At 41.1% G+C, this 26006-nt stretch overlaps 1 protein-coding gene across 1 annotated transcript; it reads right to left on the reverse strand.

The window, feature by feature from the left end:
- Positions 1 to 1212: 1212 nt before the first annotated feature.
- On the reverse strand, positions 1213 to 25900 carry T265_14629 (hypothetical protein; the record flags this gene model as incomplete). Its single annotated transcript, XM_009174477.1, has 13 exons — positions 1213 to 1549; positions 4129 to 4378; positions 7087 to 7185; positions 10595 to 10789; positions 11362 to 11475; positions 13992 to 14151; positions 17218 to 17415; positions 18043 to 18143; positions 18634 to 18681; positions 20095 to 20263; positions 24283 to 24381; positions 24967 to 25126; positions 25740 to 25900. The coding sequence occupies 13 exons, from the start codon at positions 25891 to 25893 to the stop codon at positions 1410 to 1412; spliced, it is 1887 nt and encodes a 628-aa protein (XP_009172741.1).
- Positions 25901 to 26006: the final 106 nt, after the last annotated feature.

Raw genomic sequence — 26006 nt, forward strand, 5'->3', positions numbered from 1 at the left:
AACGTGTCCGAAGTCACCTAGTATTATCTGACCGCTTGTGATGGTCACCACCGAAAGTTACCCGTGAAAGAATTACTACACCAACTTTTGGGTCTTTTAGTTTTTTTCCACGAATCAGTCTTAAGAACGTTGCCTAATACAGGAGAATATAGAGAGGCCAACTGTACCACGTTACCACACATTCCTGACTTTAGTCCGTAGCTGGTTTTCTGTGGCAAAACTACGCACTTAATTTAACACATTCAATGAACCCCTAGCGCACTGCTCCATCTACGTTAATTTTTTCCAGCCGTTTCTGTTTCTTTGAATTTCAAGCTTCTTTCACAGTTGTTGAAGTGCTAAGAAAACATCCAGTTCGAACATTAAGGACAGGGTTTTTTATGTCAAAATCAATTAGGTGTGTATTGGAAAGCAATGCCTGTTGGACCATGGAGTTTAGATTACAGAACAATACTGATAACGTTACACAGCCTGCTGCAAGCAGATATAAGGATATGCTGAATGTGTCACAAGCGATAATATGTACATTAAAATCCTATTCTATGACCCTGTGATCATAAAACTTGAATCTTTTATTTACAGCGCCATGTAGAGTGTACACCTAGCTTTACGCAACAGACCTGGTCAAGAGGCATTGACATCAGCTGACAAGGTTTCATTCGAACTACGCTATGGTCCTTTTGCCGCAATTACTATCTGCGTGTCCTGCGACTATCATTCTTTGAATGAGACAGAGTGTCGAGGTCTGCTTATGCCATGGCAACACCTTATTTTCATCGGATTTCCTCTACGCGTCTGCGTACGTTCAACCCAAGAATCATCCAAGTCTGATTATTACAGGTGTTGAGTGCGGTCAGTAATGATGGTTATGTCTGAAAAGCATTCTGATTGGTGGATCTCGAGTTAACGGTCATTGATTACATTTCACAGAGGGATTAAACTTCTAATTATGCTGAAGAAACTATTTGATTTGTAGACATAATTTGCACAGCAGGCATGTGTCACATGCCGGAAACTATCGCATTGATTCCGATTATTCCCTCTTAACAAACGGAGCAATAAGGGGGTTGAACATCAACATCGGTTTAATTTTGTCTCCTGTCTGAGTACCCAAATAACGCCATTTTTGGAAACCCAACTGAAATACGAACTTCTAGTCTTGAGGTTTCATGTCCTTAGGTATGGGAGAAAAATAAGAGAAACTGTCAAGAAGTCATACATTTATTCATTTCAACATGCTTATTTGTGTAAAAGTTTGATACTTTGGAGAAAATGGGTTTGGGAAGAAAATTCCTGTCTACCCTAAAGTCCGTACGCGCAACATTAGAAAACGAAGTGTAAAATATGGCATTGTGTCGACCGCGAGAGACACTCTTAAACTTCAATCGGTGTACTCCAGTTTCCCGCCTTCACCACTCCTCGAAATAGCCCCATTGCGCCCCATTTTTGACTGAAAAATTTATCATATTGGCACGATTCTCAGAAGGCAAATCCGGAAGCGAGTACTCGAGTCGTGTGTGATATTGGTCACCAGAATGTTGGCGATGGGCTAAAATTGATGTACAACTGTAGCGTTAGTGGTAGAACTTCAGTTCCAAGTGTACTGACAGCTTGTATGTTTTCGGAGACAGAGGGAATCAGTTGTTCGTATACTCTGTATACTCAGGGAACTAAAAGTCATAAAATACAATCGATTTTTTTCCTCATTAAGGATTCAAAAATCTTTTAATGTGTAGAAGCCATCGGATGACACAAGTCGAATTTCCGGCGCCAAAGTTTCAACAAGAGACTCTTGTATGTTTTGGTTGTGGGTCAAAGTTGATGACAGCACTCCCAGTGCCTTCTGAAGCCTACTGTTCCGTCTAAATGATCCTGTTTCTATAGCAAAGCAATCCGTTGTAGCATCTACTGGCGCTGTTTTATTGCCTTCGTTCAGTATCCATAAAGACAGGGAAATAAGCTAATTATCTAAGGGTGAAACATTTTTGAAGTGCCTGCTTTCCAAATCACTTAGGTACCATTTGATCGAAGAAAAAACAGTAAGCCGAAAAAGAAACTCCCTGGAGGAGGGCCGTTTCCATGAATGATCCAGACAACACTTCCGGTATGTCTCTCTTGGGGGGTTTCTTTCTCCAGCAAAGTCTCCTCACCAGCCACCATATGGTTCTCCTCACCGAAGAGTTAAATTACCTTTCAACCTTTCATTACAACACACAACATACTTCAGAGGCTTGACAGCAGTGGGTTGTTTTTGCGAGTCTGCTCTCCAAAGCCTTCTAAGATGCGTACTGTCTGGTTAAAGTGGGTCCGTATTTGCAAAGATAAGTTCACGTCAGAGTGTAAGCAGGCAGTCAGAATAATCCGCTACATTATGCAAAAAGGTTCTACGCATAGCACCGAGAAAACTTTGTCCAAGTATGTCGCCCGTGCGTTGGCAATATGCCTACCACTGCGATCGGCCTTTTGTCAAGTATTGTAATGATTCCAATTATATGCAGTATGAAACATTCGGCCTAAGCAACAATGTGGCAAAGATTCCGATGCAAGATTAAACCCTTGATCGCAGAATGTTTTGCCACTGGTACACTGCAGTCAGCTACTTGCCGCTGTGCATCACTGACTGAATGCTTTTGGACAAAATGGAAGTAAGCACCCCTTCAATACAATGTAGGTTACAGGTTAACCTCTTTCCCGCGCTTTCCCTCCCAGGAGACTGGCATAGTGTATNAGACTAGACTGGCATAGTGTATCCGTGAGAGAAGTATTATTTGTGCAACAGAATACCCCCATTGTGGTCTTGGAACTGCCTGAAAATAAAATGAATGCTGATGTTTTAGCGCCGGAGGTGATCTTTTAGTGATCCTGCAAGATACTGCGTATTTCTGATACGAGTCGCCATCAAATTAGGTCTAAAATATCGCCTGTAGCAAGTTGGATTCCTATCAGGTGTTTTGAAAACGAAAGCATAACAAGAAAAAATGCACTCGTGAAGTAATTGAATGCTGTGATTGGACAAACCGATTAGTTTATTCTCCGGCAAAAACTGCAAACTATGTTTGAAAAAAAACAAGTTTAGTACCAACTCGACTATAGTTATATGCGGAGAGATTTCGCTTGAATGCTACTGCACTTTATGTTCGAAAATTATTTCCGGGGAGTGTTTCATGTCCTGGTAAACTAATGTTGGTCTTCCAGAAGCAACTTATCTATCGCAAAAGGCAGAAGCATTCCGAACTATTCCTTCTCAACAGAACACTGTATCAAAGTTACGTTTCCCTAAAAGGCTAATTGTTACTCACAAGACACCATCAGAACTGTTAAGAGTACACAAATGTCGATTTGTGAGGAACATACCCTATGCAACCACTTTGTGACTTTTGGAACTTTATTTTCTCACTAAAGCCCAGACTACGACAGTGATTTCTTTAATATATTTAGCAGAATGCATTATATACGCTACCTGGCTATCAAGGTTGTCACCACAAAACTTCGTTTGAGATACTAGACAAAAAGGAACATTTGTATTTCTTCAACAGTACACAGCTGTTAAAAATCTGGAAAACCATGGATGGCTTGAGCTAAAGGGACTAGCGTAATCCGAAACTTTATCAAAGTGGACGGCCAAAGCCGACTTGCATGATTTCGCAATCATTAGGAAAAGTAGGACTCTTCGATTCTAGAACACTAACCATTTTATTCTAATCACCTGTTTTCTCTAAATTTTTACTTGGTGTCAAAGTCATTCGCCCGATACAAATAAAATATATGTGACGCAGTTTTCGGTGTGTACTAATGTGAAATGACTTTTTTTGTTTCTCAGTTCAAACCGGGTTGGTCTCAGTCTCGTTCGACAGACCCGTTTGGACAAACATATTCTTGTGAAAAAAATTATTTTCACTTGATCCTTCCATTGGTTAGAGAGCGATAATTCACATGATGCCCTATATTTGTTCAATGACGCGACAAGTTTAGCACTGTCAGGTTACGTTCAGAGGGCCACCTCCACAGAGATGATACAATTTTCGGAGAAAGTTATCAAACTTTTCAATGAATGAGTGCAAATGGCGTCTTGTGAAACTTAGTTGAAAATATACTCAAGATGGTTAGGACTGTTACAAAGTAGCCTACCTGATGTTGTGGAAAACGGCGGAATCCTGAAGATGTTTTCAACACCTTTAGTGCCAGTACCAGGCGCTCCAAGCATAGGCTTGCCTTGAAGAAGCACATTCCGTCGAAATCCAGCCCAAAATGGCAAAATCTCCTGAGTAAGTCTATGTTTTGCCTCTTCATAAATATCCGGAGGTAAGGAGGTTTTTGCGTCCAGGGCGCGCTTTACTTGTTGGACCAAAATGCTGCTAAAGGCATGTGGTAAGTCCACCTGAAATATGAAACAAGGCAACACATAAATCTGGGGATTACTGTGGTTTTGGTTTGTTGGTTAAGTTACATCTATTAAAATTTACAGCAAACTTGGGATTTCTGAATAACCGGCAGACAATCAAGTCACCGATCTAGACAATGGTGGGAAAACAAGTTATTGACCACAACGTACGCAACATAAGATAGGAGATGAACGTAGAGAGACAGACACGCATGGACATGTTAACGCTTCGCTCATTTCGAAAATTCCTCTCAGTTCTTCAAGCAGTCCTGAGTTTTTTTAACTTGTTGTCACAAATTCCATAAAGTTTTGAAATGAGAGTTTCTGAGAAGCACGGGGTTAGGTTGGTTTTCTTAGATATAAGCCATAGGTGCTGACAGTCGAATGTTCACCTACAGAGTAATTCAGTTTGCTTTTGATAATGGCTGAACAACTGGAATGTCGTGACAGAGTAGCGTAGGAGGTTTTATCTACAGTTTCGAACAGATAATGAAGGTATTAAGGTGATAGTCAACACCTACGGATGAATCACTGCACCGAGAGTCGTGCACGTTACAACTGATTGCTTAAGCACACAAAAACCGACAAGCGATTTAGCTATCTTTGTTCAGTGCAATCCCAAATGTGGATGGAATATAAAATTAGGTTTGCCGAAATATTCACTATCAGCTTCAGAAGTATTTCCCAAGGAAGAATGAGTGAGTAATAGGGTAGATTGCATTTGAATGGGCACAACCATCTGTTGAAAGCGGTCAGCAAATTCTTTATAATTCAGGTGTTTTGAGCCCTAACTGGACTTACATTATCTCAGCATGGACAGTGAAGTTGGTCTTCTCACTACGTTTTTGACGGCTTGGAAACTACACTCACCTGATCGTCACTTTCCCATGAGAGCAACACAACATCTGTGTTCTTAATGTAGGACAATAAACTAAAGTACGTTTTTACAGTCTTTTATGGAACAATGGTTATCAGCAACATTGTCATTTCGTCAATTTTTAGGGCATAATTTAGCCGGTTTGCTACGCCATCCTTAAAATTAAATCAGCTCTCGCAAGCCTTAGGCCTCACTGTAACTGTTTGAAATGAAAATTTTATTAGTGTTTTACCATGTAGAAAATTTATAGAATAACTTCGTCGCAGAATATCTGCTCGAGAATAATATGGACTGGTTAATTGTTGGAAGACATGGATATAGAACATTGCTCTATATTACTCAGTAGACCAGTTACACGTATGAAACTATGGCTTGTGTACTGACAATCATTCTTCCGTAGCAGATTTTAAACACATTCATAATTGCTAATTTGCCAGGAAGGCAGCATAATTCTCCAAGCTGTAACCTGGAGTCAGGGAGTATGAAAGAAAGAAAATCATGACGTATTTTAAATTGCAGATGGTACCATTTTATTTAGATACGCTGGTTGGTACTGCAGCAGCAGGACAGGAAAGACGGTTTGGAAGGGTTTTGGCAAACATAAGGTGCAAATTACGGAAATCCTTAATCGAACAGGAATCGCATGTAGTAACGTCATCAGGGACATTATATGAAAATGCTCCATAAGACGCGTAACGTTACCAACAATAAACACACTATAGATTAAACAGGGTTTCTTCTGTAACCGTTTTATTCTGGACCTAGCATATTGAAAACTTTTAAAAGTCAGTGTTTGCAACTGTTTGGATATCTGGCTCATAATTTGCTCGAGGTTCTTTGGGCTTTACACAAGTATGCATTAATCAGGTCAATCACTTGATAAGTATCCTTCAAGAAAGTTCTAATGACGGAATTAACCTGATTTCTGGTTTATCCAAACGACTTTGTGTTCCCGAATATTTTGTTCTAATCATCGTTTGCATCTCAGTGAATCACAAGATCACGAACTGTTAATTTGAAACGAAACGGTTTAAAATATCTCTTGTCGTTAACACAAGCAAAAACAAAGTGGAAGCTAGAGAGCTCCTTCAAAAACGTCGATGCTGTGTCCCAAATGACCGGGAAGAGAAGCTCAGTAAGAGCCAGGAGGCATCTCTGGATAAAAGACTAAATAACCCGACACTTTTTGGCATTATAGAGATAGAGTTTAATCCATATGGGGCAACCACTTCCCTCGGAATCTACCAACACTCTCAAAAGACAACTAGGTGCTTCGTCTTGATCAGTCATGACTAAGCAACTTGCACGTTGCATGTTTAGAATACTCAGGACAATTACCAATAAACGCGAATTCACTCTACAGTTTGCTGGTCAGTAGGGTCGTCACGTGACTTGGATAGTACAAGCTGTTGTTCTAGGATCAGTGGTTGCTGAATGCGTAACCTCGATGAATGCACACAGCAGCACAATATTGCGGTGTGATTATGAAGTAACTTTTTTGTGTCAGCCCATCAATACTGTAATGGTTCATAGAGACGTTGAACTTGGACTCGTCAGACCAAGGATAACTGCATCCTACCGTCCATCAACTGCTGACTTTGCAGTAATCTCTGGTTTCGGCTTAAAATTGAAGTCTTTACAGTATATGCGATAGCACGTTTACGAATATATGTCTGCAAATCACACAATGACGCGCGATTGCGAGGATTACGGGTCGGGCGAGTATTGTGGGGTGTACACAAGAAAATTCCCGGCTGTAGAGATGCTGAACTCTTCTTATTTAGTATTATTTCTAAGTCAAGACTTTCTCCACATTTGTATGACATACCTGCAGCTTGGTCAAGAATGGTGTATCCACGAAAGTCAGGAGGATGCAGTTCGCCTTCTTCTTCAGTACGGAATTACATATTTTGCCTCTGCACAGTTCCTGAGGAGAAGAATATGGCAACATCAGACAGTAATATCAGAAATGAGATTGTCAATATATGATCACTACGAAATGCATCAAACTCAGCGTCTACATGCAATTTTCCAAACCAGGAATGCCAACTTCTAATATTGACGTGAATTATCCATTTTTCACGTGCACTATAGGAACCTGCGTGGTGTCACGGCCACATTATTAATACCCACTGACGTCACACCTATCCTAGGCACTGAAATAGTTACAGCCCACGTACGACTTACAAAATGCTACGGGTTAACCTTGGTCACGATAACTGGAATTTGCTCTATATACTAATGAGAAATAAGTGGCGTATGTTGAAGCTTCCGTTAAGTGTCCCTGCACTCATCGTTCTAACCCGGATTTTTCGATGATTTGTACGCTGTTAAATGTGTAGACCAAATAGTTCCCTTTCACAATAGAATAGTGGCCCAAAGAAACAAAGTTTACTGTAATGTCATTTTTATCTCAGTTTCCTCCCTGGGAGACGGGAAAGTCAAAAAGTTGGGTATAATTTATCGTGCCGTCTACCTTAATTTGCCTAGAGACAGTATTGATTTGGGTTTACGTTGCAAGAGCTGTTTGTTTAATGTCTCACTCGCCAGTGAGCCAATCTTCTTCGCATGTCGCAGTTTAATAGGGCTTCAGACAATATAGAAAAAAATTCATGTTCGCATCTTTCTCGTTTGAACAGTCGCAATCTTTTCCGGCGCAATCTTTCAGGTGAGCCTACAGCATAAAGGGGAGGCACTGGACTCGAGTTTCGCACTTATTACAGCTCATCAGTACTGCATACCCTTCGCCATATTGGGGTTTGAGCTCCGTACGTATGAGGCAAGCGTTTTACCACTAATCGGGCAGCGTGGGCTGGACACCTCTGAAATTTCACTTCTAAACAGGCTAACATGTCCGTCCTTGACTGATGCCATTGGTCGGCCTGGTCTTGTCGATCGACTGTTGCGCCTTGAGGACTTCCCAGTCAGGTTGCGCCATAGACGCCTGAATCACTTCAATCCTGAATAACTTAGCTTCGACCTCGATGGATGATCTTCAAGGCAATACGACAAAAATTTAGATGTGGAATTACCACACTGACCGCATTGGAAAACAGCAACACTAGTACCGCATTTGTAGGCTTCTTTACCAGAAAACTATGCAGTTAATGGTTTTCGATGAAAAACGAACCAGCTTCAGCACAACATTCCGACTGAAACATTTACAGCTAAATATTTGGCAACATTTAATGGAACGTTACAACAACAAACTTCCCACGGACAACACAGAAAACTTACAATTCGACACCTGGTACTAGGGTTTTTAATGAAAGGGTATTCTCCGAATCAGTAATCGTAACACAGTATTTTTATCAAACAATAAGATTTGCGCAGGCGAGATTTGCAGATCACTTACAGGTTAAAAATAACGGATGGATACTTTCCGTCAAACTGCGTGATCAGTTTCTAACCTCATATTTACAAACTAGGCCTTCAATATACATCTCCGGAGAGACGGTAATACCACTGATTTAGCTTGGTTGATTTGAATTACTCGCTACTTGTTACTCTTTCAAGACCTCTCAAGTGAACATGCTAACAAACGGATTGCGTTATGTCGAGAAATCTGGATTCTATTATTGTTCGGTAGCCTAGAAACCCACAGATGTACTGTTGCGATACACGGAATAATTATTGAGTACACCAAATTTTTCCTTCCAATGAAACGTACATCACCTGACACCCCAACCGTGGCATCTGACCGATCCTCCACTGTTTGCAGGCCGTGGATAATATAGTTCCTTGTGGTTATAACGCCACTAGTCAACTGTTAGACGAATGGGATATGAAGGATAGATCTATGATACTATTCTTCAAAAAGGCATTCAACACTATCAAATACCGCTTGGCGAATGGTAATTCGATAGCGAATTCACGCGACACATCGTTGAAGAACGTTACAAAAGTTGTCAGATTACCCGGATAATTTTATTGGTCCTGAGTTCATTAAAATCCTACTAACTGTGACCCTTATTTGCTCGTTTTTTTCAAAATTATGCAGTCTTCTGACCCCGCCACTTTATTGCTTTTTTCCACTTCAAGCTATGATGTTCAAGGTTTACAGTCGGATGATTCTGCACTATTATAATATTCGGTTACCAATGTGGTATGGTACCAATTATCAATGTAGATTCTTGAGGCTTTATAAAAATCACTTGACTTATCGTACGAATTGTGTACCATCAGCTTACTTGAGTGGATCGAGGAACCTGGTAGTTTACATGAGCTGTTTCCAAGTTGGCCCCTAAGCATTAGCTACTTCAAAGTAATTCCTCAGTGGTTGTGGTTTATTATGAGAATAAACGCGCTATCGAACCGCAGTCAGACAATTCGTGTAAACGCACAAAAAGCCCGGATAATTAAGAGCCAGCGCTATGTTTTACTCACACCGGGAAATGGAATCAAATTGGAAAGGCGACAGACGCAAAATGGAAACATGTCCACTATTGCGTTTCATACAACAAGGCCACATCATGAAATTGATATGATCTCCAAAACACCGCATTCTGGCTATCTGCCACAAAAAACTTGGGACATTGAAACTCGAGCCAAATCCACCCTCGAATTACTAAAGTGACTAACGTTTGCACCAATGTGCCTTAAGTTGGTCCCCTCGTTCAGCAAATGTTGCTGTCGCAACGCAACAGCGATGCAACATGATAGCAAAGGACAAACTTAGTCGATAGTACCCGTCATTTTTCACGCTATGCATCGATCATTCTACAAGCAGGTCCTCAGTCTGTCAATCAAAAACCAGGTATTCCGTCAGTCGGAATTCGGTGGCTTGAGATGAACAAGCCAACGAATATTCCCTTATCTATATCAGCGTAGTTGTTGCGCAAGAAACGTCTTGCAAACTCCCCTTGTTTTAGCACGACTTCGAACATCCCATTTAGTACACTTTTGAACAGAACTGCTTATGTATAGCTTGTACACAGTACAATAATAGCAGAACTACTGCTTGGTGTCATACCTCTCGGAGGATATGCCGATATCCTTCCTGTGTGACATCTAACTTACCCACTTATACGGTGTTCATGAAATGTGCCTAGTCTCCTTCACTCTCCATTTCACTCAGGATTATTGAGCTTACTGGACTGACCACTTAATACAAAAATCTCAGCAAAGATCTCTAATTTATCTTATCCACACCACTACCTAGGCTTGTATTTCTGATCACCATTGCTTAATCCAAAAAATGCTGTTTGTTTATTGAATTATGAAGACTGGTCTAAATTACTTCAGGCGGATAATATAAATGAATACAAATACCACCATTATCTAGCCGTTCTGAAAAGAACCACGAAACAATTTGAAGGGAGAAAAAATGAACAAACCTGATATCGGACGGCTTCAATGCAAAATATAAAATCTTGATCTGCAAACGTCTCTCCTCGCCGACAGGCATTGTTCACCAAGAATTGGTAGAACAAAATGACTTCAAATGTCAGTGGCCTAAATGCGACAGAAGCCAACATGGCTTCGAAAGCAGCGAGGTCCTCCGCAGTTGGATGTGCGCGGCAAAAAACGTGCTGAAATGAAAGCAGGCTGTTTTTCTTCTAGTGTTGTTGAGAGCTTTCAAATGACTTTAGTAACATCCAATTTTAGACATAATTATCGAAGCAAGCATTCATAAAAGAACCTTTAGTAAAGATCAAGCAAAGCGACTTGGGTCAGATTTGTCTAGCGAAAAGACAGGAACTGACGGGGTTTGTCATCTTGCCTCTGGCTTTTACCCGCAAAATTGTGATAAGTGGATTAGAGCAGCTACTGGGAGCAAAACGTTCAGTCTGATTGTCAGCTTGGTCTTCCTGCACGCAAAGGTTCGATCATATTGTTATCGTACAGAAACACCAAAGCACGAGATCACCACAATCCCTAATAACTTTAACAAATTATCTCAAAGGAGATGGACCGGATGACAGACAAAATCATCACGCCCCTTCAAATTAACAGATATTGAATAAGACCAGTTTTGCATCGTAGAATAGGAATAGATTACAAACTGCAAATTAAACTACATATAAAATTCTTTCGTTTCGGCGAAGGAAATTAAATGCCCAAATTGGCTTCCAGAAATTAACTGCGCAAAATCGTGACTTACGCCTGTCGCGCCTTTAAGTGTCTTATCTTCCTGTGCCTCCAACAGTTCGATTATATCCTCCTCAGACAAGTCAGCAAGTTCAAAAAGAGTCATTCCAAATTTATCCGCCAGAAACTGCAAAGAATAACAAATTATGATATATACCAAAATTGTAACCAAGATAAACATCACTGGCTTAGCAAAAATATGTTCTGGCGCTCAATAGTATTCAGCAGATATGCTTGTCAGTATCTGAAAAGTATATTGACGCGCTGATCAACAGCTCAGATCTGCACAACTGCAGTTTGATGGATGAGCGTAGCTGCTACAACAGTGCACGCTGGCTCAGAAAACCACGTACTAGAAACATTTGAAGTGGCAGTGCGCTATTGGGAATAGAAAATGCGTTGTGCTCCATTGACGACCCTCCACACAGAGTGCATAGATGGAATTCCTTGTAGGTTAAGAGCATCGTATTCGAATGCTTGAGAAAACCATACACAATAATTCAAAGAGAATATCGGTGACGAGTTAAAATCTTTACTACTTTAAAATATGGCACTTGGGAGTACATTAGTCATCTTTTTAAAATGGACTATCTTCGACAGACAGAATGTGCCTAGTTCGCAATTTCCACATTCTAGAGGTTCGTGACACGAAATGGCAACAACATTAGGAACAATATAGATTCTCAGAGCAGTGGTTTGTTTTTAAAAGATTTTTTCTAAAGTTGTCGAAAATACAGCCTAGTTTCGAGCTGTGACCGATCCAAAATAATTTTATTGTGGAATCACAAAAATAACCTCGGATAGGAGAAATACCAGTTTTGTTTAACAGGCAGCTACCTTATTCTAGATGGTCAGGTTCAAAACTGCGTTACGTGCATAGCCAAGCCAGCCACGATGCTAAGCAAGGCATCTGGATCTGCTCCAATTATCATTTACACCGAACATCTGAAAATATGACGCAAATATCTACCTGGGAACTCTACGAAGACCTCTACTTAAACCGCAGTCTAATTTGCAATAACGCATCAGCAATCTGAATATTTTTGGACGGAAAAAGCCCTGTTAGGTCAACTTCGCGAGTCCCAATTGAGGAGAAAATTGCCTGGCCACTGGTGTTTTTCTGCAGGCCTCTTCTCAAACGGAGCATTTTGTGGAATCGTGTAGTGATGTCATGGTTGCAACTGTACCACAACTACCCTTGCGGCACTTCATTACTTTACGCTTGGATTGCACCACCATTTCCAGAAAGTAGTTTTTGTTCTGAATATGCAAGTTGGAAGCCACCAAAATTATCTCATGAGTGTGTTTTTAGATAGCGGTTTCTTACACAATCTGCTATACTGATCACGTAAAGTACAGCGACAAAATGTAACAATGTCAAGGAAACCAAGGAGAAGCAGTCGGATTAAAGGGCAGCAAGATGCCACACAGCGAACAGTCGTTTATGCGAGTCGGCCTGAGAGTAAAGACTTGCAGTCCTATGCAACAGAGTAAGAGAGGCAGTAAAGTCTCTTCTTCAGGCGACCGACGGGTCTACATTTATGGAATCGGTAATGCTACCTTTTTCCGAAAGAAGAACGAATTATGAAATGTCGCCTCTAAAATCCATACTTTTCGGCCGTCCACCAATTGACTGTGACCACCGACAAATTACCCAACACGCAACCAAAGAGCCTGATGCGGCTCCAAGATCATCTATTGTGTGCAGCAGCACAAGGATTCGCCTATCCTCTGGTTGGGCCAGCCACCACAACGGAGGAGGCCGGACTAATGAGCCATCAGTCAAAGTCGGGTTCCAATAAACACCCTCCTACCCGTTGACTCATTGGTCAGGATTTTGAGCCGCAGGCTAGGGGTGGAGTCCGCAAGCAGACTTATTTCTCTCACTGCCTGGTCAGTTAGAGTTTTAAACTAAACGACTAAGATGATGTGCCTCTATCAAACTTCCACCATCGGCCTGAGCAACCGTGAGGTTCTGTCCTCACGGTTTTTTGCTGACATCTGTGGAAAATCTCTTCCCACCCTACAAGAAAATGACACTGTTTGACTTCATTGACCGCTGTCGGACTATTGTACCTTGTACCTCCACTAAAAGAGAAAAACACAAATAAATCCACTGGTTCCTTTGATGATAATTTATCCCATCTTCTACAACACTGCCTCTGGGGGTATACAAAGGTGCAGACAGATGCGAACCTTGTTTGGCCCTCATAAGAAATAAAGTACAAAATATTGCTTATAAACCGCAAAAGGACACCGGTACCCAACACTTTATATCTTGTCCTCATCAAAGCAGGAGGAGAATTTCCGGTTGCCCACCTGAAAAGATCTAATGTATCTGTACGGAGTGAACACAAGATGCCCAAAGCCACCTGACCTGGGCATCATTCATTGTGTTCAAATCACGTGCCTTAGGTAGCCCCCGTAATACCTTTGCTGCTCAGTGGGATGTAGCTTAAACCTCATCATCAGTCAGACGAACGAACTTCACCTTTGATACTGTCCCCCTTTACTTTTGATTGCATGATACTTTTGGGACGAGTTGACTAAATTTTCTTTTTTACATTTGTTTGTGCGCCGTTTATTTCCATAAATTTTCGTATCGTACGAACGAATTCGTGGCTGAATTAAGGTTGTACATACCTTTAAAAATTCTAGAAAGTGTGGGTCCAGGTCCCGAAACTGATCTTCTCGAATTCCTCTGAATGTTCCACTGCTTGGCCGACCTTTCTCTTTGCTCATGTTAACTACATACTTGTTCGCCACGGGTATTCTTTGGCTGGCGCCCTTCTGAAGGTACGTTCTAAAAATACATTGATCCGTTTAACAAACTGATAATATTGCATTATTTTTTAAACAGACTGAAGACTGCGATGAGTATGTTGAACAGTATGATTTCCTGACACGCAAGGACCACAACACATGAGTGTGACCAGACTAGTAGAAAGACAACCGAATTACAAATTGATACTAATTTATGCTTCAGCTAAATCATCATCATCACCATCATCGACATTACGATAGCAGTTTTCAACACCAATCTTTCACTACCGTATAAGCATGATTTATTTGATAACCTTATTGTGAAAAAAAGAATAAAATGGAGGGAGAGGGGACTTATCCCACTACAATCGTTACGAGAAGCTGACAACAAGAACGCCGCTGACATCGGTTGGCAGCCATATCTTGTAGTGTTTCCAACCAGATACAGTGAAGATCATGCGGTCCCCATCCTAGAAGACGAGTAGCATCCACAGCACCCAAGCGTTTCGTGATCTCCTTCATACTCCTCTGCCAAGTCAAGGGTTGGCCCTCTCTCTGTTTACGCCACTCTTATTTAGGCATGAAAAACAGCACTCTTTTAGGCAAACGATGGTTCGGCATACGACCCAACTAAAGTAGCTTCTGGTGCTAGACTCATTCTTCAATGGGAATACCCATTGCACAACCGAAAACTCGCTTCCTAATTGCCTCGTTACAGATTCGCCGACACCGATCCACACAAGCTGTGGTTCGGAACAACGATTGTCAAACACCTGAAGACGTATCAGTTCCGCTCTTCAAACAGGCCAAGTCTCACAGCCATACAACAAAACAGCCCACACTGTAGCTTGATACACATGTCCCTTCAGATTCAGGGATAAACCATTCTGACGCCATAGATGTCTCAAATTAGCAAACGCGAACCGAGTCTTGCAGATTCGTGCATTCATATCACCTGTCACACTACAATCAGAAATAATACAACTTACAAGACACGTAAAACGCTCGACAAATCCCAGTACCTCTCCCTGGATTGTAAGTCAAGTGTTCAGTGACTGCACGTCCACAAGCATGACCTTACATTTTGTGGGTGCAAAGTGCATACCGAAGGACGGAATGACTCTGATCAATTCATCCAAAACCAATTATACCTTCGTACTTATGTAGAGAAAAATGTTGGTAGCTCAGCTAGCGCAAATCGTCGTTGACTTTTTCGTTGAGTTGGGCAATTTGATTGCGCTGTGGCACAATTACCAACCCATGACTATACACAACTACGCTCTCTAAAAACGCGCTGATGATGTCACCTCGATTGGTGATGAAACGTTTGCAATCAAATTGCCCAGCTCAGCGAACAAGCCAACGACCACCACCTTCTGAGTTTTCCAAATCGACAAGGTTTTCGTCATAGAGTATTCGAACACCGGGGTTTGGGAGACATTATTTCATCGATCATAAAGTGAAATAAGGTTGGAGAGAGTAGGCATCTCTGACGGGGACCACTTTGTGTAGAAAACGTTTGGAGGGCTCATCGTATAGTCTCATACGTCCGGAATTCTGGGAATACAAAAAGCCTATTATGTTCACGAACTTCTGGGGCATTCATTGGTAGGTAAGCATGTCAAGAAAAAACAGACCGATCAACCGAGTCAAACGTGCCTTGAAAATCCAGGAATACTAGAACTGTTGTTCGCTTCTACGTATATCATTGTTCTAGAACCTGATAATGCGTGAAGATTTGGTTAACAAAACACCTACCAGGACGGAATCCCACTTGCTGCTCTTGTGTTAGTAGCTCACGTGTCAACATGAGGTGAAGAAGCTCAAGTGACACCAACACTCTCGTTACGACTGGAGTGAAGCTGATCCCCTGTGGTTACCACACTCACTACGAGCCATTCTTTTGAAAATGGGCACTATCAAGGACTCTCCTCAGTTGTCTGGGACAGACTCTTTTTCCGACATGCAAGCAAACAGAACAGACAAATGCTTACTGAGGACTTCACCCCAATCTTTGAACATCGCGGGTGAAAAGTCATCTAGACCAGGAGCTCGGTGGCGCTTGAGAGGACGTATGCAGTCGTAACCCTCCGAGATCATAGGTGGCTCCACGTCCACCGCCAATGTTCTACGTCACCTGTGGGTTCTAGATGGCTGTCGGCTGATAACCGCGACAATTTTTGTTTGAATTATTCAGCGTAACGGTTGAGGCGTTCTTCCTTATTGAAGATGGTCACTCCTTACAGATCCTTGATTGTTTCGTTCACAGATGGTTTCCGGGGACAGGTCGAGCGGATCAGCTGAGATAATTTTCGAGCATTACAGGTTTTCTGGGCCTTTTCCATTTCCTTGGCTTTTCGTGTCCACCACACTTCACGTTCGCTTGCAAGCCCACCTTTACTCTACTTCTGATAGTCCGTCGCATCAAGTTACGTTCGGGACCGGGGGGATATTTCCTAGAGGTTTAAGCAATGACACTGTTCGGTCTGATATCCAGTGCTTGAACGCCTGGTTGGGTCATGCCACAGGCAAATTCCCGGCACTGTGCAAAGAGGTGGCAGATTTCGTCCAAGTGTGAGTTGAAATCTGACGGTGGACCATTTAGAAGAGACCCCATAAGACGATTTCGATAAGTTCGCCTAACATCCAGGTTTGCCATTCTTTCAGCTGCCAAGCGATTTGACCACACCCTACATGGCCCTGGAAAACGTAGGGAGAAGCGATTCCGAACGAGTGCATGGTTGGATTCCACAAACGTGATCCAAAACGACCAGCAGTCAGCTAAATATTCGTAAACTGTGTCAGGTTGGATTTCCATAGATCACTATCTAAATCTCTGTTGAAAAGTAAAACAGAAAAAATCACACTATGAAGCTTTTCAAGCTCTTCTGCTGTATTCCATCGAACCGCGTGTAAAGAGGAACAGTCACTATTTGGCCTTATGAAAGGACCTGCTCTGCCTTCGTTGCTGTGCACCAAAACGGAAAAATAGAGTAACCTGTTGCCTCATAAGGTATCCAAATATCTGCTTTGATTAAAATACTCCACCCTTCGAGAGATGCACGTCACATTATTGGCTTTTGCGTAAGAAAAACACCGCACTTACTGGTATATTGCCTCCGCCAAGCGGCTTTTGCTATCAAGGTACTCGGTCGTAACTCTTCTAGTGGACATGGCCAAAAAGCGAGAAGACTCAATGACGTAGGAAAGTTGCCGAATTAGCTGCTTGTACATTTCTACTTCCTTTTTCTGTTCCCGAGACCCTTGCTGGTCAGCTAGCCACAGCTGGAAGCTCTTCAACAAACTGAAGCAAAAGATGTAAAGAGGAAATTAGAAAAGAACCTCAGTTTTTGTCGGTATCCCGAACACCATCGACACAAGCGATAATCACCCATATTCATCAGTACAAAGCTAGAATAGTTTTGATCCTGGTGACCACTTGGGTCATAACGAAGACAAATCAACGAGATCTGTCAGCTACGAAAATTTTTTATATGGAATAGAAAAATTGTTTGGAACCGAACGCAATAAGAGAATGGGAGATATCTGATTTTCTTTCATTCGACCATATTACCCCCTGTATAGGTTCACAAATTGGTAAAGGAGGTTTATAAAAACATACCCTATGCATTAAGCAAATTAGATCACATTGAAATTGTCGGATGTGTACAAAAATAAGTTTGGTTACAAATTTTCCAACTGTCAAAGTGATACACTGAGGGGATGGTTTCCAAAAAAGATAAAATAATGGACGATAAGAACAAACTCATAAAACCTATGCTGAATACTTGACAGAAATATATGTATTAATGCAACTCCTTACAAACTTCTTATGAATATGCAGTGGTTTAAAACAAGATAGTTCAGTACAGAAACAAAAAATAATTTATTCACCGTGATTTTGTGTGAACATTCGGTAACTGTTTCTCACCTCTTGTTTGTGAGAAATTTTTTAATCGAAGGCGGCTCCCTTCTAACGCCATATTCGGGTTGTTCAAGGGCTCCAGATCCCTCATCGGCCCCATCTTTAATCTAAAGTCAAACGTAAACGTGCAAAATTTCCTTTGTGAAAGGTTAAGCAGGACCATAGTTACAATATTAACAGCCTTGTGATTTTGTTCACTAATGATTGCCTAATCATCTCCAGGCTGAGATTATCATTAGAAACAGCCTAACCCTAAATGGATTTGCCGCTAATCCTTTAAGTACATTCTATTTTCCGCGCATTTTTTTTAATATTTCTTATATTTTGGACCAATCATAATAAGCTCATTTAAGGCTTTCCTTATGGCTAGTTTGCAAAGAACTTCAGCTCTGAATATTTTCTCCAGCGGTTTTGCTGCTCAACATGAGACGTCAGTGTAATTTCTACTGGCTAGTTGTTTTTGTCTGTAAAAGCTATCTTGCTGCTGCCACAAGGAACATTACACAACACGTAACTCAATATTCTGTCTCATCTCAAAAACGTTGGAGAACCACTTAAAAGACCGAAGCATTTCCGAAAACTCGGCAACCAACTCACCAGAATCTGTGGCACCCGGCGAATTCCAATGCTTCTCGGTTTCTGTTTCTGATAAAGAGAGTATATGCAAACAAATGTGCTAGATATTGAACCGGCCAACGCATAAGCACAATGGAATTGTTAAAACCTGGGCGCACGACGGCCAGATAGATCGCAAAAGTGAACATCCCTACACACTACTGAGAAAACGAGGGTAGTTTCTTCCTTGGTTATGGTGCGTCGGAATCAAATATCATTTTATCTGCACTGCGACAATTTGATTCTTTTGTCCCAAAATTAGTAGTTTCTGTTGCAAGAAACTCGTAGGTTAGTAATTTTTAACAGAACTCTCCTGAGCAATATGTGTGGGAAATGTTTTAAGGGTCCGAAAATAAGGAAAGCGAAATCGAATGACTCGCAGTTTCGAGAAGACTATGCCTTCTGTATGGAAACGTTGACGCTCGTACATAGAAGCGAAACCCCCACTCACAATTATATAAAACATTTCATTTTTGTTTGCAGTACGGTACCAACTTTAAAAGTAAGTACAGTGAAAGCTCTTGAACAGTAGTAACAAAAATATGCACAATGAAATATGTAACAACCTGCATGATTGTTGTAAATAAGCCGTGGCAGCAACCAGTCAAAAGCAGCTTCCAAGATACTTTGTAAACCTAATGTGAATACGGCGAAAGAAATTCTGTACACCAGTTCATACATTAGGAAGAGGATGTTCGGCTTAATGGCTCTTAATCTGAAAGACCACTTTTACAAAGACAATGGGTTTTATATACAGAGCATAAATACATTCTTGAAAGAACATGCTACTCATCCTATCCCCGATTTCCCACCAAAATTGCATTCTACTTGAATTCTAATTGTCAACAGTTTACTAGGTGGTTTTCAGACTTTTTGGCTCTACCGCGAGACTCAGCGGCGTCTCAGGTAACTCTTGCTTATGATTTTGTTGACTGCGATGTTGCACCTAAGCCACTTTACATTTTGGTATATTTTTGAAATGTTTTTTCCTAACGGCACATACTCTTCCATTACTTCAAGAACCACTGTGATAATCGTCATGGTCCAAAATTTTGTGATGTTATTCAACGACGATGCGAAAATTGACAATCGGTCATTTTTTCACTGAAAAGCTACCGAAAGTTCTGAAAGTGTGAAAATGAACCAGTGTAGAATTACTTATTAAAAGCTTTTTCCGGTTCGCAGAACCTTGAGATCGCTCTTTCAAATTAAACTTATTTAAGATTTAACCATTCTAGATCTCGACCGGGAAACGGAATAGGTTTGTATGTCACAATTCACAAATACTATTGAGTACCGACTTATTGCATGCATATGTGTTTGTGTGTAATTTTACGAGCATTTTATTTCTAGAAATTACGGCCACTGAGCAACTTGCTGTTTAGAATCATGTCATATAAACTCATATATCCCTGTAGGTAGAATTTTAGCATTTCCACACACCTTTTTTTGTTCCTCTTTCTGTCGACGGATTGCCGTCTTTACAGCCAGCTTCCTTGCCTTTTCCATGAATCGCCGTTTCTCTAAAGCGATACGTGCGTAAACTCTCCGCTCTTCTGGTGGAAGTGCGGCCCACGGTGAAATCTGGGAAGCCATTTTCTGGACCTCTGGACTGATTGAAAAAGAAATAGCAAATATCTGTAAACACTACTCTAACTATTACACTTCTGAGTGATATCTTCCTGTCTTAATGGCTTATATGTATTCTTTGAGATACATACCTACGTGAAACGAGGAATCAAGCAACCTGAGAATACACAGCTGTCCATTAAATAGGTGTGAACCGTTGATGCAGGAAAGGGGGTGGAGAAAAGAGTTTGACCTCCGTGATTAGTTTTTTGGTGTCCTACTTACCATACTCATACTCATCTGACAAACTCAAAAGGACGAGATTGTTTGTAAACCAAAATAAGTATTTCCGAATTTCCCATAGAGGAGAATGTCGGTAGCTCAGGTGGCGTAGATGGTCGTTGGCTTGTTCGCTGAGCTGGGCAATTTGGTTGCAAACATTTAATCATCAATCGAGGTGACATCATCAGTGCGTAGTTATGCGTGGCGGCGAGGGATGCCAAGTTCCAAGGTCACGTGGGCATCGGCGAATGAGGACATGGGATAAGAGAACAACCAATGGAACCGCCCGACAGAATAACTAATCGCAGTCAAAGGTCATCCCCGGCTACCAGAACGTATATCAACACACACGTAACACTACTGAACGCACAACCACTAACCCACTGCTACGCACAACTACGCACTGATGATGTCACCTCGATTGGTGATAAAACGCTTGCAACCAAATTGCCCACGTCAGCAAACAAGCCAACGACCATTTCTGAATTTATAGCAATGGGTTAAGTAGCCAAATTGCAATCAATGTGGTGACTGTACAGTCCGTGGAAACTTAGAGGTACCCATCATATTATTTTTAAGTCTGGGATGTGATACGTGAAAAGAGCGTAAGATGGGGTTGCCTCTGAGCTAATTTTCTAAACCGCTCGAAAAACCTGGTTCTCTCTGAGTATTCTGTTACAGACACCTTTTCTCATTTGACTGACTTATTTTTCCCCATTCCGTCTTTAGTCGTCATCACAGGATCAAAGAGAATACTCAAGAACAGATTTATCGCCAAAGACAACACTTTAACTTTCTCGAAAAAAATTTCCACTCCAGTCTCTTACGGATGGAAGCGCAGCGTTGAGGTGTCGTCTACGAGCGGAGTTTTGCATGCTTCTGATTTTTGTGTCTTTTAATTTCGAACGCAAATCATCTGGAAAACCTGGCGTGATAATATGCTAGTTTAAGAAATGCCCTTTCCTTTTGTGGAGCTTTGGGGGAATATGATTCTAGAAAACATCCATCTGTGGGCTAATCAGACTGCTGGTCAGCCGATGAAGCACCTATACAAAGCTTTCTGCATAAACTGTTTTCACTGAAATAACTGCATTTCGCTTGCCTACAATGTGAAATTTTCATGTCATTTAATATTCTGAGTAATCCATTTCCGGTCCGCCTGACTTTTCTAGCCTACGAATGAGGACCTCAGGATTATCTTACTCTGTTCAGTAGATGCTAAAGCAAAGTACCTTCAATGTAGGCGGATATTAAAGGTGTTGCAAAGTGGAAATTTCTGGGTACAAATAAAAAAGAAAAGTTGGCTTGTGGATAACAAGAAGCGAAACATCAAGATGGAACTTTTGTATTCCTGGACCATGCCGACGTGTTTTATACTATGAAATCCAAGTAAGGAGACCAATAATAATGCTGACTGTTTTATGGTGTTGAATGGTTTTTAAGAAGTTGCAGAATCTCAGGTAAAGCCCAGGTGTTTAAATGTGACCTAAGAAAACTTGGTCGACAGACTGCCCATCCGCAAGACCTGAATGCAACTGATTTTACCATTACAAATACAATATTTAATGCTCAGCCTAACAACCGCCTAATGAACAAACGAAACCGCTGATTCTTAAGAAAGAATCAAGAGAATTGGAAGCTGATCGCTACTAAAGAATCCACTGGAACCAGCACCACCTCTGTACAATTTCACCGTTGAACGTAAACACGGCGTAACAAGTAACAAATGATATCAGTTATTCCAGTGATGCACGTATCCATCACCCAGTATTGAATAAATAAACACTATCGAAGTGAGTGGTGATTTATTAATCGATGATATATTATCGATTGACAAGATGTGGCGCTTATCCAACAAATAGGAAATACCTTGAAAGTCACGTCCCAGCGTTCCCCTTGTGAACTTTTCCAAAATTCTAAGTGGTTACTGCGGGACGGAAATTTCATGCGCCAAACCATACCGCTAATTGGACCCAAACAGACGTCACAGTTCTCTCAAGTAAGGGTAAAGATGATGCGAAGAAGTATAACGGACTAAGAAGTGAATATATCATTTTGATGGGTTTTTTACTCCAAGTGCACAAGAGGAAAATTGGGCTGGAAACAGAGCACATAAACATTAGTGACTCGTTTTTCAGTACTACCTTCTTGTGTTTCCAGACAATAGCCGAATTGTGAACGTGAACTGAGACCAAAGCCTAAGTAGCTTTCTTCCGTTGTAGACCAAACTTTATATTCTGCCGCAAAACCTCACCGTTACACGCAGTAGCACTTTTCTGGTAGAAAAAAAATAAATGAATTCGTGATATTCATATCTTATACTCGTCATCAACAGAACAGTTAGTCAAAGTAACTCATTGAAACTTATCTTTCTTTCGGGGACGACTCGATTTCATATATTTTTCTGAAACTGAGTAGCTAAATAGTGCACAGATCACCTAGCTAGCCTTCGCATTTTGGGTCTGAATACATATCTTTGAACAGAATTGCAGCCAGTCTCCGGTCGGATATTTTTGGTCAGCCAGGTTTTCCTGAGATTAATTTCACTTTTAAATTATGGCTTCGAGATCATACCAAAGCAGGTTTATTAATTTTGACTCAATAATACACATTATCGTGTCTTGAAAGATCCTTCTAACAAAAATCGCGGTGTGTCAGCGCTGATCACCATCAGATTCAACTGGTTTTTGCTCCCCAGAAGCTCTGGTTGACTGTTCACGTCAGAAAGTCGCCCGAAATATTTCGTTTCTAGACGTAGGCTTAAACGTGTTTCATGTTTATGTGTAGACTGGCAGTACAAGTTGACGTGAGTTGTGCTGCCCAAGAATCGTGCGGTAACAACAGCTACACCAAATCAGACTGCTTCACCTGATGATGATCACTGCCCTCACGCGCTGATACAAAGTGCAACTAGGTAGTACGATGAAGAATGTCACAGTACCCCACAAATGAATGATGAAATGTAACATAAGAGGAATATATATCGGTAAACTTGGGGTGTCATAAATCGAAACTGATGTTTCCCGATCTGATTAAAGTTTGTAAACAGGTTTGTAAAAAAATTGTTCAACTGTAGCACCCTTTCGATGCCTAACTGCCATGCAACCCGAAGGAAGCATGAGGGCTGGGGTACTGCCAGGTTGCCTAAGCCTAGACGGGGAGGTCGAGATGCGAAGGTCGAGTTCGAAACACAGACTTCCGGTCAGTAAATTTGCGCTCCAAACAGTTAGGCCATTTCTCTCAGGTTTGTAAACAGGTTGTAAACAGCAAACCATCAGATATTGTTTCACCTTGCAAGCTTGCCAACAACCAGCATGTTAGGCGGCCCATATACATTCCCTAACCATGCTTGGGAAATATGTAGACATTGCTTACAGATAGTACGGATATTTCAGTGATATCTTCTCGCACGAAAGAAGCGGATTCTCTACAACGCACCAGTCTTCACTCACCCACCAAAAACCAAAGTAAATTGTAAATTCATAATTCTACGATAATTTGTCCGATTTTATTTCATATGTGTGTAACTAAATAAGATGAGATAAAGTGCCGAATCTGGACCATCCCTCTCTTCCACTACAAACATCGATCCTGTCAATTTTTTATCAACGAATATTTAGTATTTTTCACACTCGGTTACGAGCACAAATTCACAACCGAATAAAGAAGTACAGTGCAGCGAAGCATCATGTCGTTAGGTCTTGGTGACATGACAGGTATATTTTAAAGAATTGTCTGTGCTCAATAAGTTCCGTGAAAATAAGCACTGTGGAAACTTACTATCTGCGTTTGATAACTACTGCACTTCTGTCAAAAATGACATCGAATTCATCCATTGATTGAGGAGGCGGGAAGGCATCATAATGCCGATGTGATGCCCTGTGGATGGAAATGTGTTCAGTGGATAAGCAACGCCTTTATCCGAAAAAAAAACAGATAGAATTGAAGGCGTATAACTAGCGGATGGGTAGAAAGAGACCTAATTCACGAACCACAACCATTTGAAAACTTATTTGGTTTTAAAGGGCAGCTCAAATAAATCCCATCTGAAACACCTAATATGTTACTTTTCAACTTGTTGTATGCACAAGGGCCGTCCCAGGTTTCCGCATAAACGCCATTGCAGATATCTACATGGAACACACTACTTATAAGGTTGCTGAAAACTTTTCGAAAGACAAGGTCTTGTCCTATGTTTGCGTGATGAGTGGTTTGTAGGACATACCAAACCTATACTTTGCTTCCGTCGCGTATTCCCTCACACCAAAATTAAGAACAAGAAGCGATCATTTTGCCGGAAAATTGAGTCTTTAAAGACAACGTAGAGCAACCTTTCGGAAGGTTTGGTGTCTTTGAGTTTCTGAGATCGTATACAAAACACCGTTCATTGAATTCAAATAATATAGAGCATGGCGACATAAACGTTTTTATCGTTTAGGTAGATTCGAGTAAACAAATTCATACTTTGCGTATTCAAATGCGTCGTATTTCAAAAACGCAATCCAAGCTGGCAACAGCAACTCCAAACAAGCCCGGGCCAGTCGAGCGAACACTTTTTCTGTCGTCTGATACCGCTTAACCCGCACTTCGCTTTTGACCTCCTCAACCAAGTCCAGTGGCATGGCTAGAAAATTCGTGTGATGAAAGGATAAAATTGTTAACAGATTGTGGAGGAATCATGAATTTCTTTTCAAAAAAATGATGACACCTTTCCGGATAACCCGTAGTGGGTTTAAAATTAAAAAAACGTAAATTAACTTTCAACAAACCTAAAAGATTTGAGACATTAAAATTATAAGTCGTAAGCCGCTGTATCATTCCTGACCATCTCATCAGTTCAGACAACCACACTAGTCTCAGCGTAATCCAGTTTTTCTGGGTTTTAGACAAATTACTCATCTTCACGGTTAGAACACTATGTAGGAATGATTTTGGACCAAGGAAAAAACAACACAACAATACTTTAACATGGTTGTCCTAGGCGGCCGCTCCCATACAATGACCCGATCTGGTCGGCTTGCTTTTGGTATCTTGATAAAATAAGATAACAGTTAAGATAACCTAAAGCTTGGTGTTCTAGATTTTGTCCGATATTTTATCAGAGGATGGCATCATCTAAAGCGCTGTTCCTGTGTAACAATCGTCTCTACCGGTGGCGCCAGTAGTTAGTATAAACCTTGCCATAATGAAAGTGCAAAAGAAATAAAGAAAGAAGAACGTGCCCTTCATCTACTCACCAATATTGCGTGGTGCTCCGGGAAGAAGAAACGTTCTCAGTATGCGTAAGAAGTCGTTCAAACGCTTCAGGCGGTTAGGCATTGATGAAAGATTCTGTCTTGTCAGTTCTTGTATGGACTGCAAAAATCCTAGGGCGTTGTGTTCTCTGACCATATTACTTCTAAAAGACAAAGTTTATAAAAACCTTAGCTTTTGTTATGATAGCTTAAAATATAATACATAGGAAGATGTAACGTACTGCAAGTCGCTGAGAATACATGTCAATT

This window comes from Opisthorchis viverrini (assembly GCF_000715545.1).
Source record: "Opisthorchis viverrini unplaced genomic scaffold opera_v5_227, whole genome shotgun sequence".
In the NCBI taxonomy this organism is placed as follows: Eukaryota; Metazoa; Platyhelminthes; class Trematoda; order Opisthorchiida; family Opisthorchiidae; genus Opisthorchis; species Opisthorchis viverrini.